The sequence below is a fragment of the Haliaeetus leucocephalus genome, unplaced genomic scaffold, assembly GCF_000737465.1.
Source record: "Haliaeetus leucocephalus isolate CR32 unplaced genomic scaffold, Haliaeetus_leucocephalus-4.0 Scaffold906, whole genome shotgun sequence".
In the NCBI taxonomy this organism is placed as follows: Eukaryota; Metazoa; Chordata; class Aves; order Accipitriformes; family Accipitridae; genus Haliaeetus; species Haliaeetus leucocephalus.
Genome location: NW_010973342.1, coordinates 2,458,382 through 2,472,592, shown reverse-complemented (window position 1 = coordinate 2,472,592; position 14,211 = coordinate 2,458,382). Strand labels below are relative to the sequence as shown.

General features: G+C 39.3%; 1 protein-coding gene across 1 annotated transcript in view; it reads right to left on the bottom strand.

Annotated features, from left to right (window-relative positions):
- The window catches only part of SORCS2 (sortilin-related VPS10 domain containing receptor 2), a 571,075-nt gene that overhangs the window by 82,112 nt on the left and 474,752 nt on the right, over positions 1-14,211 (bottom strand). Inside the window, exons 8-10 of the mRNA XM_010583547.1 lie at positions 11,957-12,021; positions 9,698-9,816; positions 5,457-5,546 (exon numbers count right to left, since the gene is read on the bottom strand). Coding sequence (XP_010581849.1) covers positions 5,457-5,546; positions 9,698-9,816; positions 11,957-12,021 — 274 coding nt within the window. The remainder of the gene's footprint in view (positions 1-5,456; positions 5,547-9,697; positions 9,817-11,956; positions 12,022-14,211) is intronic.

Here is a 14,211-nt window from a genome sequence, read left to right as displayed (position 1 = left end):
GTTGTTTATCCTGGAGAAAAGGAGGCTGAGGGGAGACCTTATCGCTCTCTACCACTACCTGAAAGGGGGTTGTAGTGAGGTGGATGTTGATCTCTTTTCCCAATTAACAAGTGATAGGACGGGAGGAAACAGCCTCAAGTTGTGCCAGGGGAGGTTTAGATTGGACATTAGGAAAGATTTTTTCACCAAAAGGGTTTTCAGGCATTGGAACAGACTGCCCAGGGAAGTGGTGGAGTCACCATCCCTGGAGGTATTAGAAAAGCGCATAGACAAGGCACTTCAGGACATGGTTTAGTGGGCATGGTTGATGGTTGGACTTGATGATCTTAAAGGTCTTTTCCAATCTAAATGATTCTATGATTCTAAGCGCGATGACTCTCTGGATGGGCTGCAGCCTGCGCTGCTTGGCAGATCTGCTCTCCCAGCGGTGGCAGCTGAACCCCTGCTCCAGGCTGAACACAGCCCAACGGGGATTGCTGGATCTCCCTGGATCTCGTGGAACACTCCTGCATGCCTAGCCAGCCATCTCGACACACAAATGCAATCCTGCTGCTCTTGGCTTGATTTTGGTATTCCTTTCCTACAAGTTATTAACTTCTCATCTAGTTTTAGCAACAAAGAACAAGCAATCTTGGTAAAATGGAATATAGTATAAAAAACAATTAATCTTTAAAAGAACAGCTCCAAAATTACTCTTCTGTTTTGGGGAGCATACAGGCAGCCTTTAATATGGTCTCACCAACCTCTGCTACCACCCTGCCTGGCAGCAGCCAGCACTTGACTCCTGTCACATGCAGGAGACAGCTGTGTGAGTCAATGTCCTGTCAGTATCAAACACACTACTAAACAAAAAATATCTCTCAACAGCACAGGAAAAAGCTAAAAAAAAAAAATTTTAAAAAATCAGAATTCTGTTCATTAGATGGCCCCCAATGGCTCTGCTCTCTGTACATATACGGAGCTAAGATGTGTTACAAAAAGGTGATCTAAGGGGCACTGTGGACCTGGAGCCTAGAAACTTAGCACATATAAAGCTTTGTTGGAAACTACTTTTACCAGCCTTTGATTCACAAGGAAGGAGGCCTTGAAATATGTCCAAAGACAAACATTTATCCTCTTCTAGGTTTCTCTTTGCACATACATTTGGACAAATACAAACACAAACGCAAATACAAACAATATAAAACAATTGAATAATTTTTTTGCAGATTTTCAGCCTCGTTATATTGAAAGGAAAATGAGACATCAATAACATTTTCTAATTACTCAGTCTAAAATGTTCATTCTATCTCCACATGTAAAATCACCGTGAAATGCATCTGTGCAGCAAAAGAATATCTGAAGAGCCCAGCACTGTTCCCTCAGGCTAGAGCCTGGTGTTCCAGCACAGCTCTCCTAAGGTTGTTAGACACATCCTTGACCAGCCTGTAGTCTCTTCTGACTTGGCTACAGTTTTCCTTCCCTGTACACAGTCATTGCTCAAAAACTCTGGCCAGTGACATGAAGCGTTTTACAGAGACCACTTGGAAAGAGATTTTTTTGAAGCCTCATTCAATTCTTTTGAGAAAAATGAAATACAGCCTATTTCAGACCTGCTTCATCTCCTGGTTAGGCAGACTCTAATACTTAAAAAACCCTGAAACTCAGTTCTTTCAAAAGCCATTGTTTTTAATCAATCTTAAAAAAAAAAATAAATCTTTGTAAATTCTTTCATTCTGTTTATCTCCTACCACCATAAAAGTAGCAACTCCACAGTCACGTGTTCTAGATGTACTCTTAATATGCCAGTGTCTTTGCTGATATCCGGCTTCTCTGAAAAATTTCATCATTAGTTTGCTCGTATGAATCCTTTCTCTTCTGTTCAAATCGGACTGCAAGATACATTTCAACTGCACTCAGATGATCCTCACTGAAATATGGTGTGATGAAAAATGTCAGAGCTGTGTTCTTATCTACATCAGTATCTAAAATTTCTGCTGTAATGTGAAGGTACCAAATAGCTTTAAAAAAAAAAAGTATCTTTTACAGAAGAGGTTAAAATCTTTCATGTTCACCACTGTTCTAATGGATGTCTAGCTTCCAGGCTCTCTTAGTGAAATTTTCAGCTCTATTGTGTGCAGATACCAAAGAAACTTCTCTTGGAGGCATCATCAAAATGCTAAAGAGATACAGTTTATTTCGTTCCACTCATTGGGTACTGCCTGAACTACGAAGAACACAAAAACATCCCTTTCCAAATGACACAGTCATCCTGTTCCTAGCTAGCTATTGACTATCTAAAATGAAACCATTAACTTCTAATTTATTTATTCAGTCAAGTCTGGAGTTAATCTGCTTTGCAAGAAAAAAAAAAAGGACAAATAAACAAAAAACATATTTTCGAAGACAAAGAATTCAGCATGCAGCACTATTTCAAACAATCCAGACTACATATGACAGAAATACTAGGGAGTTATGACTGACACCTTCTGAATATGTCAGAAATGCACTCAGTAAGAGCATATGCCCAGTAAACTGTACACCCTTTGCAGATTAATGGATTTTAAGGCTAAAAGTGATGATTAGATCCTCCAGTTTGCTCTCTGCTATCTTTCCAACCAGAGAATTTCTAACAATTATTTCTGCATATTTTATAAGATGCACAAGGAGCAAATAACTTCTATATGGTTAGAGCAAATCTCCCAGAAAGGCACTCAGTTATGACTTGAAAAGTTCAAAACCTAGAATATCTGTCACTTTCCTTGGCAATTTTTCAAATCCATAATCACCAACACCATTAAGAAGTCAAGCTCAGTTTCTAATTTTGATTCAGCTCCCAGCTATAGTGGGTCTTTCTCTACTAAAGCGCTTTTAAGTATTTTCTCCCTATGAGGAGGCTTCTTCACTACAATCAAGTCGCCTCTTGATCTGCATTTTTGAACAAGAAATTATACTTTTTTCAGGGTTATTTTCCACTGAGATTGCTACACTGATTTTGTTTATAGTGTGGTCCCACGAACACAACAGAGGTCATCGGGGACTGCAGAAGAGTAGTAGAAATAAGTGACTGTGGAGGACTTCTTAAACTGATTTTGCTGCCAAGGAAAGCTCCATGGGACAGAGATCTAGGTCACCTACCGTGCGCTGTTGTCTCCAGCCCTCCTGTAACATTTGCTGCTTTTCTTCATAACTGATGCAAGCTCACCTGTTAGAAACATGGATGTCTACAAGACAATAGTCTAATATAGTTCTTGAGTTCTGACAACCTCCACCAATTTATTCAGTTCTGTCAGATAGCGAGATCTGAACCCAAATAACATGCCCTTCATTAATATAGTGTACTACAATATTGATATTTAAATGAGAGCCATGTGTCATTAAGGAGGTATAGTACACATCCAACTTGTTAAAAATAATTCACTTTCCTGAACGCTTGAAGTAATCATCCCCATGTGGAATATGAACTACCGTCTATAATCATAACACTCTGTACAACTTCTAAAAAATTGAGTTAGTATGTCCATCTTCTATGTGACAGCAGTATCAGGAAAGACAAACAGTGCTGCCTTGGCCAAAGGCAGCAGATTACTGGGCATGAGAAGGAAACTGCAATGGAAAGGTACAGATTCCTCCTGCACAGGCCATCCAGAAGCAGAAGGAAGCAATGCCCTGGTCTCTCTTAGAAGATTTCTGCCCTTCTGTTTCCCAATGCACAACATTTTCCCACACAAGTTAGCATAGTCAACACTTGCACCAACGTGCTGACGCTTCTTCAGGAAATTTGCTGTGGGCAAAACATTCACAGCTTAGGTAATGTTACCTGATTTAATTTATTGCCAGCTAACACACACTTTAAATTACTGATTTGGATATTGACAAAAAACCCCCACATAAGCAAACACTTATGGAAACATCCTTCCTTCCCCTTCTCTAGGCTCAGCTACCTTTTCTCCCCCTTCCTACTCTCAACTCTCTTGTTTCTACTCTGAGTAAGTTGGTTCCTCCCAATTCCTTCAGTGAGGCAATGGGCTGTGCAGGAGGTTGGGGTCATCTGTGGAAGTGTTTCTTTCTGCCACTCCTTGCTTATTCTTTGCTTTCTTCCCTTGCTCCTTACTTGTTTTCTTCTGCCCTGGCATGGGTCATATATGGGCTGCAGTCCCTCGGGGTGTCCATATCTGGCATGTTTTAACATTTAAACTGAATATTCTCCTGCTGTTTTCCTAATTACAAATTCCCTCAAGAAAGCATAAAGGTTATTTTGAAGGCCATAAAAACACTGAGATAATTCTGTGGAAGGGTTGATCTATTTACCTGTCCTTAGCTATACATTTCTTGTCAAAATAGACAGATAGATAAATAAATATATAGCTATTTCTATAGTTCTACTAGGAGCATATCCAAGTTTCAGATTCTTATTCAACTAATATCTGAGGATTTGATTTGAGGATTTTGTTAATATGTTGTACATTAAAAACCAGAAGACTTCAGACTACCACTTAGACTAAAATAAAAATATCAAAGATGAAAAACCTGACATTAAACACATTCTTTGGTTTATAACAGTGACAGAAGGAAATACATTATACTGCAGTGTTCTTCATTAGATGAGCAATGAATTAAACCTGTGCAGTTCAAGACATGCAAAGATAATACGTCTCAGGTCTCTGCTAAGCGACAGGATCACACGGAATCCCGTGAAAAGGCAAGAACCTCAGGAGGTCTCCAGACCAACCTCCTGTTGGGAGCAGGGTGCACTGTGAGGCCAGACCAGGTTACTGAGGGCTTTATCCAGCTGGGTCTTTAAAACTTCCAAGTAATTTTTCTTCAGGATTACAGAAGCCTTCTAACTATAAATAAAGTTAGGAAACACACTATGTGCAGCACAAAAATCCAATTGCATCAGTTAGACCATATGTAAATAGGTCTGTGCTTTATTGCTAATTTACTATGCAAATACAGAAACCCTGTCACTATAAAAATATGCTAGACTGAAGTAACCTCTCAACAAGCCTTGTGATTTTGTTAAGTAATTAAAGTCCATATTGGGATTCTTTAATGAAATAGAGCACCATCAACTGGTAAAATTCTCTTATATTATTATTCATGCTTATACCAAAAGCACCATGTGGAATTAAACTGTAATTGATTCTTGAAAGAACGCTTGCTCAATATCATTACATTGCCATTGGGTGTGTAGCACTGCTTCACGGAAGCAAAGCTCAAAAACTGTTGTAGTAACTGATGACAAATAAGCTATCGTATGTTATTGCCCTCTGTGGTTAATGAGCTACTATATTCCTAGAATAAAAATAAAAACAGTAGGGTAAGAATATGCCTCAAATGGGATTCAGAAACATTTACAAGGAGAAATTGTGATCTCAGAATAATGAGGTTTAAAAAAGAAAAGAACAAAACTAGTTTAGGTAGAAAGAGAAGAAGACAAATATATAAACTGAAAGAAAAATGTATATACTTACTTTTGGCAATGCATATTTTGGCAACTTCATCTGTACAAAACCATTTCGACGGTAAGACACATAATACTTGGTCCGATTTGCTGATGTTGTCTATACAAAGCAAAAACAAAACCTTGTGATAGTTTAAGTCTAAAGAGTCTGAGATGGAAGACATTTTTTTTTCTTTCTAACCTGCAACTGAAATACATAGCTATCACTTTTATGGCATGTGATTAATTTGCACAGTGTACTCCTGAAAGAATAAATCAAAAGTTATGACAAAATAGACTCCAAATAGACTCAAACTCTTTTGCTCTCCTCCTCTTTATGAAGAAAAAAGTGATTTACTTCCCTCTTTTGCCATTTCAGCTGTCTTGGGTGATACCTGAGACTTCAGCATCTCACTGTCCCCAGTCCTTACTGGTATCTCTGTACCCACTGGCATCCCGTATCTTTGCCCTTTCATGGGATTCCAGGCAGCAACACCCTCCAGGTAAGAGGTAGGGAGGAGGTACACTGGCCATGAACATCAGGTACTTCAAGACAAGTGGAACTCCAACAGCACAATTCAAAGCAGAGCACAAAAGGCTGAATAAATCACGCTAACATATGTAAAGCGTTCACTATATTTGACTAATATTTTCTATACAAGATAAAACATTTCCCAGTGCAAGATGCTGACATGCCACATAGAAGATAATGATGCAATTCTGAATCCATTGGTCAGTCAGTTTGAAAGTCAGTGATATATCCTAAAGACACAATTATATGCTTAAATAGAGAGGTAAACACGTATTTCAACTGCTTGCATGTGTGGAACTGAAGGCAGATTAGGTTTTATGTAAAATACATGGGGGCTTATGAAGATTTTCACTAAAGAAAGCCAACAGAAACAGGCATTGAAAGGAACACCACTGTATGACTATGACCATTAGCCCCTTTCTCCTCTTTGTTATAGCAGATACACTGGTCATTTTAAGACTTTTACCTTATTCACAAAAAACCCCAATGCAAATACTGTTCCAAAGTACGAAAAGGAAGATTCTAAATAAACATTGATGAAAATACTCAACTAACAGCCTCCCTAGGTTTTTCTAGTTAGAAATGTAATACCAAAATCTGTGCTGGTATATAAATCGGCACATTACCAACTAAGCCTCTTGAGCACCATCAGATGAGATTAGCAAAGGTTTTAGGCTTTGGTAGATAATATTTCACATTTTTTCACGTGTCCGTCCGTTGTGTCCTGTCGTCTCGCCCCCCGAAGATCAGCTAGGTAATGGCTATTCAGACATTTTCACTAAGTTTATAAAGGGTGGCTGCTTTACAGGAATGGACTGGCCGAAAAAGAAAATGGGAGAAGTGAAATGTCCAAAATTTTTCTCTGGTTGTCCTTGAGAAATCAGATTGTGGAACAGAAGCACAAACAGACTCACCTTTTCTCTTTGATGCAGGGAATCCATTTAAAACCCTACCCCAATCTCACTGCTTTTCTCCTCAACTTTTGTGTTTAAAAAGGGAACCTGATTTGGAAGACAGTCTATCCTGAAGCATGCAAACTTGGCTTGGCAAAAATAGAGTTGATGCATGACAGCAGGTCCACCTGCCTGAATATTTTAAAGATATCAAGTATTTAATATTGTAATAATTTTCACTCTTTCTTGAAACCAATTTCCTTTTTTTTTGTGGTAGAAAAATGTGATGCCCTTTAGGAATCTGATTTCTTAAACGATGGATTAAACCCAAAACCTCACCATTTATTTAATTAGTGTTAAATAGCAGTCTTATCCACCTTTTCATAGCCTTCTTGTTCATTATGCATTTTTTGGTCACTCATTTTAAATGACTGAAGATGATGCAAGGCAGCAGAGAATCGGAGTTGAAGCAGCTAGTGGTGTCAAGCCTCACTGACATTAACGGCTGGTCTGTGGTTAAAAACAGTGTTGAATCTTTAATCCTCCTACTAAAATCACCTCTGAAACTGTCTGACTGTTGGTGCAAACTAGAAAAGAAATGAGTATTAGAAAGTTCCTGATCTTTGTGGATATAGACATATTAAAGAAATGGGGTTGAGATCTTCCTCTAAGATGGTAAAAGTCTGAGATTTGGGCGAGGATTAGCAGTGCAGACCTGCAACGCTCTGATTCACAGCTGCACAGCTCAGGGGATGTGAGTGATGCCAGGGGCAATAAGACAGTTTCAAACTCTCCTCTCTTTTTGCACAGATGATTCTGTCCCATCCTCTTTCTGACAGATATTGATGTGATATTAAGAGGAGTCCCTGGTCTGATTCTAACTTATATAGCAATATTTTAACTTATATAGCAATATTTTAGTCTAATGATAAACAAATTTCCACGTGGTTTCAAAAGTATGCTGTTTCTCAGGTGTGCAGCTGCTCTGTGGTTTCACTGGAGCAGGTAAAGTGTCCTGCATTACACCTTAGGGGTGGATGTGCTTCAGATGTGACTGTAGGTTCCCAGAGTTATATTCTATCCTGCAGTAATATAGATAGGGCTAACTGTAAACCAATGTAGCAGTAAGAGAGATTTATATTACATACTGTGATTTACTGCAGGTAAGTCTGAAAGGAAAAGACTAGAGATATTTCCCCTTTTTTGTGGAACACATGCACATCTCACCTACTGGCACTGACATGTCTCAAAACTATAGAGACTACATTACCAATGCCATCATTTTGCTATTAGCAACTGCCTATTACTTTATGTGCATATTTCCAGGTTGCACTTCCATTTTGTGTCTGCCCATGCCTGGCATGAGACAGAATAACAACAGCTCGAGATGCAATTATACAAGACATCCGGCAAAACAAAATGCTTGAAGAGGAAGCAGCCAGTGTTTTGCTGAGCAGAGCAGTCTGGAAGTTCACATGGTGAGAAGCACTTCTCACCGTCTACACACTGTGAAATGGATTTTAGAGTGTGCCTGGGGGGGAGCCACAGAAAATAATACCTTTGAGCAAAATGAGTCCCATGAGTACTAGACCTGAGCTGAAAAATGCCTACTTTAATTCAAAAATTCTTTCCCAAATCCATTTTGCTGTTTCTTTGTGGTGCTAAATGTTCTAAGCCATGTGTGCCCTTGAATCCTCTGTGGCAGACAAGAGGAGGACAGATCCTTTGTGTCTCTATTAATTTACAGATCCTTTTGGAAGAAACAGCCACAAGGGGTGAAAGCTGCAAAGAAGCCAATCAGATGTATCCAGAGGCAGCGGTGGGGAGACCTATCCATTGCTGTGATATTGCGTTCCTGCAAAAGTCAATAAATAGACAAGCCTTGCAACAAGCAAATCATATCAAAGTAAGGGAAAAATGACAGCCAACCACTGAGGAAAGTACAAGCAACTTCCCTAGTAAAATCTTAAAAAAGAGGGAGCACATAACTGTTCTTTGAGAATTTTGCAGCTCTGATGATAGATTCAAATCACAACCAGTCCTGAGCACATAAAACGAAATTTTCAAGTGTGCCTGAGCTGTACTGGTGCCATAAGGCTAATGGAGTTCCAGCCCAGGTTTCTGCATGCAGGTCTTGTAGTTTGGGAATGAAATAACCCCAATGTAATTTGGACCATCACAAGTTGTAGACATGCCATTTAGGGACATGGGTTAGTGGTGGACTTGGCAGTGTTAGGTTTACAGTTGGACCCAATAATCTTAAGGGTCTTTTCGAACCTAACTGATTCTGTGATTCTATTCCAAGTTGCTCCAAACTCCCCAGCTATGGCCATTTCACCCTTTCACTTCCTAAACACAGTCATATAAGTTCTTTCCTGGCAAAACCTCTTCAGAGAAGAATCCATATGAAGAAGCTGAGCCACTACTCTCTCAGTGGCTTTCCTTGGATGCTCTTCTCAGGGAACCTTTTTGTGCTATGGAGGTACTAGAAAGGACCCAGAAGAGGTTGTAAGTGTAAGAACAAAAGGGTTGCATTTTGCCTAACACACAAAACTATTCATAAAAAGTAACTTTGAACCACACAATCCACTTCAAAATTTTCATATAGTTAAAGCTAGGTCAGTGATAAATTAAAATCAACCATATAGACAACTGGTTGCACAAATTAAAGATGCATTGGTTTTTTTGACTGATAAAGTAATGCTTTGTTCCATGTAAAAATTCATAAATCATCATTCACAGTCTGGAACAGCTTTCTCCATCCTCCTAAATTACAATTTTGCTGCACTGTTCAAATTTTTATTTTTGATTTTGAAAATGTGCTGTCTCTCCAGAAAGTGGCAGTACCTGAAGAAATATGTAGTCATCCTGCACGGTCAGGGAATCCCGATCAGTGCCACCAGCAAACTGGACTGTCATTGTCTTTTCAGAGCAATTTTGAATCTGGCAAGTGATGTAGCGATAACCTGAGGGAAGAGAGACAGAAACATATGACAGGGCTATCAAGGGAAAAAGAAGCAAGCAGTTTAAAATGTTATTCATGTAGGGAAAGCACTGCCTTTGCCAAGTGAGTTAGTTGTAACCCTCATACAAGAGTTTTTCAATCTCCAATGTACTGAGAATATATTAACTGCTTACAGTTCAGATCATTCCCGGGAGGCAGCCTGTTATTATCCAAATTTTGCTGGTCCAGAGAGATTAGGGGTTAGATGAATGAGACAGTCATGGGTGGGGATAATAGAAGGAGCCACTTCTCTCACTTAACCTATGCACAGAGCCAAATTATTCACTTGGACAAATGGCAGCCTGACACAACATAACTGAAATCAATAGATCAACCCTAGTATAAAATTGTGATGAGTGAGAAGAGAATCAGACTCCGTTTAATAGACAGCATGCAGAATTTTAAAGACTATTTTCAAAGCTCTGTAGGGAAGTTAAGATACACTATTAACACACTATTGGAACTGCTCTGTTGGGGCAGGACTTCTATAGTCAGAGTTAATATCTTGCTGAAAAAGCCTGGACTGAATTATATCAGTGGAGGCTATGGCCTCTCTCTTCCTCTCCAGTTAGCAATGGGCAAGGAATATTCTCTCTGCCTGGGCTGTTAGAACAGTATCACTGCATCTTTGATGCAATCTGCTCTAATCAGAGAGAGCAGAGCCAATAATCATATCTTACACCAGCTGTGGCCCAAAGACCTTCTCCTAGATTCAAGCCCTTGTACAGCTCACCCTTCATCACAAGCTTCTGAGCACTTGAGTGACTTTCCCAAACGAAGTGAGAAAAAATGTTATACACACAATCCTGTGTCCAGATCACTAATTTTCCCCACACTCCAGACACAGTATGAAAGAGCAAATAATGCACTCCTACATCCTTCATTACTTTTGCAATGTGATAGAAAATGCATTCCACACTTTGTGACTTTTAATTAGAAAATGCCAAAACAGTACACTAGATGATAGAAATATTTGTTTTAAAATCTGAATCTGTTTAAGAGGCAGCTGGAGTCAATCCAAGTTCTCCTGCTTATGTCCAAATCATCACCACAAGGATATTTGAGCAAGCGCAGCAGCGGGCCATTGAAAAGTCTTGCAGCTATTCTTAATTCACATGACAAGCATTACAGTTCTTCATCAGATAGGTAGCACAAAGATGCTGTTTCCACTAGAATCAATGCTGATGCTTGTACTGACCATAAGTGCACAAAGTCAGTTTGTCGAGAACCCAACCAGGAGATATTTCATGAGAGTTTTTCTTTTTCTGCTGTTTCTGTTAAATAAAAAAAATTCTTTCCATCCAGCTCCTGAAGAATCCACACTGTGTCTAAACAGAGCAGCTGATAGGGCTGTGTAGGGGTCACCATGTCTCAGAAATCTCACTGCTAAAAGATTTAGAAACTTTTTCATCCGGATTTTAACATGGTAACTTTATAGGGCTGAAAGGAAGAAAAGCTACTGGATCAGGGAAAGTAAAACCATGCATTCTTTACAGCTCATTTTTAAGACTGCACAGGAACTTAGATGATGTGATTCAAGGAATTAAATTATCTTTCAAGAGTACAATTGGTAACAAGAAACTATACAAGCTTTTGGAATCATGGTGAGTCTTTAGTACAGCACATCCTGACTGCTAATCTGCTTTTTCATTTATTTTCCTTTTGAAGTCTCAAAGTATGCTGGATACTGTAACATGAGGAAATTCCGGGAGACAGTGGTTAGTGCAGCAGGACTGACATACACAATGATTCACTTTAACAGACACTTACCCAGCACTAACACTGCATTGCCAGTTTCATTTGCAAATCAGGAAAAAATGTTCAATGTTTAACTGCCAGAATAAATTGCACTATTAATGGACATTTTCAACAGAGCATAGCATCTTGACGTCAATTCATCTTAGAGTGGAAAACAAGTAAATTTTAAATTATACTATATTTTTATACAACAGGACATCTTTGCTGACTACAGATAAGCAGAAAATGAATCTGACTTGCACAATTTCTCTTCCGGCTAGTTTTAAAAACAAAAAGTACACTCTAAAACAAAGAGAAATGACTGTACACTAGGGTATCAATTGATAACATTTTCATTTGCATACCTCCACTGGGGTCCTGGATTTCCATATGAACTAAATCAGGGTCTCTGTCAACTCCAGCAACGGCCCTGAGAACATAATATAATCAAGTTATGCAGAGCCAGCTATAGAATAGTAATTATGTGGATGGAAGAAAAGAGAGGATTTCATACTAAAAAGCTTTAACATTCTAGCTGGGAAATTAAAATAAACCCCATTTATAATGTCCTATTACTAACATCTAGAAGGAAACTATTTTTTCTGTACTTGACACTATGTTTTTCTTACATGTCTTTAGAATCTCTTTCACTAAAATATGCATACAAATAGGATCAATTGGAGAAAAGAACAGAAATAGATGTGAAATTGGAAACAAAACTTCATAATCATAAATTGATATATATATTGATATATATACACACACACAGATATGCACACATTCACATGCACTGGCAAGCGCTAGAGCATCTTTTTACAATTACGTTTGACATTTGAGACTACAAGGCAGATTTAGTGCTAAAAAAGACTTAGATTCCATTCTTATTAGAAATATCTTAAACTTGACACACAGCTTCCAAAACAAATTGATATATCTTTGGTTAGTATATTCAAGAGAAGAGTATATTCTGCCTTGACAAAGGAAGAAGGTGAAGAATAATTTTGAGAAGAATATCCTGAGAAGGAAATTCAGTCAGAATTGATCAAGGTGCAGTTTAACTGTGAAAAGGTGTAATGGGAATACAGGCTGATTTTCTCTTAATAACTCCCATGTCAAATATACTCAGCCAAAAGATGAGTTTTCTATCCTCAGGGCTTCCATCGCAACCTGGGAACGGCAGCCCCAGCTGTGGTTTTTTCTGGCCCTTCCATTGTCATTAGTCAGGCAGATTCTGCAGAGAAAGTTTTGAGATGACAGTTGTGCTGTCACTAAGCGAAGCAGAATCCGGCCCCACTAGCAGAGCTACATTGCTCTTCACAAGGCTCTTCACTGGTGCGTGTGCTGGTTTTGGCTGGGGTAGAGTTAATTTTCTTCATAGTAGCGAGTATGAGGCTATGTTTTGGATTTGTGCTGAAAACAGTGTTCATAACACAGGGATGTTTTCATGATCGCTGAGAAGTGCTTATACAGAGCCATGGCCTTTTCTGCTTCTCACACCTCCCCACCAGCGAGGAGGCTGGGGAAGCACAAGGAGTTGGGAGGTGACACGGCTGGGACAGCTGACCCCAGCTGACCCAAGGGATATTCCAGACCATAGGACGTCATGCTCAGCATGTAAAGCTGGGGGAAGAAGAAGGAAGGGGGGACATTCAGAGCGATGGTGTTTGTCTTCCCAAGTCACCGTTGCACGTGATGGAGCCCTGCTTTCCTGGAGATGGCTGGACACCTGCCTGCCGATAGGAAGCGGGGAATGAATTCCTTGTTTTGCTTTGCTTGCGTGCGCGGCTTTTGCTTTGCCTATTAAACTGTCTTTATCTCAGCCCATGAATTTTCTCACTTTTACTCTTCTGATTCTCTCCCCCATCCCACCGGGGAGGAGTGAGCGAGCAGCTGCGTGGGGCTTAGTTGCCGGCTGGGGTTAAACTATGACAGCACGGTAAGAGTCCATCGAGTCAGCAGATGTGAGTTGAAGACATGCAAAGGAGATACATTGAGTGATAAAGTGCAGCTGGATGCAGATATTTTAAAAGTCCATTAAAATACTTAGGAGAAAATTATCATTTTGATACAATTATTAATAATCAAATGCAATAAAGCTATACTTTGGATTGAAATTACATCATTGTTTAATGATTTTAATAGCATTGATTTATGAGGAGCGGTTAAAACTCAGACTCGGTAATTGGTGGCTCCTTGGGAACGCAGGCCAGGGGGAAGAGACTGGATGATTTCCACTGCTGCATAACAACCAGAAATAATCACATATGCTGTTTTTCCCTAATAAGATAAATGATCAGTCCAAAGAAGGAAGGGGAGGGGGAAGGATGAGCCCCTGCCAAGCCATGAGATGTGAAGGAAACTTCTAGTGGGAATTTTTTAGTAAATGCATGGAAAAATCTTGCATTTACTAAGAAATTGGTCTCTCAAACACAAACTATTCTAGCATTTTGGAGGCAGCACATTTAAGTCAGAGAAGATGTTATATTCACTGAGGTCTGATAAGAATATATATGAGCAGAGGGAAGGGATCTGTGAACATTTTTGCTGTGTGCACTGTATCTATTTTTCTAGATATTCACAACACCAAATTAAATCTGCTATCAACTCTGCAGTCAGGTTT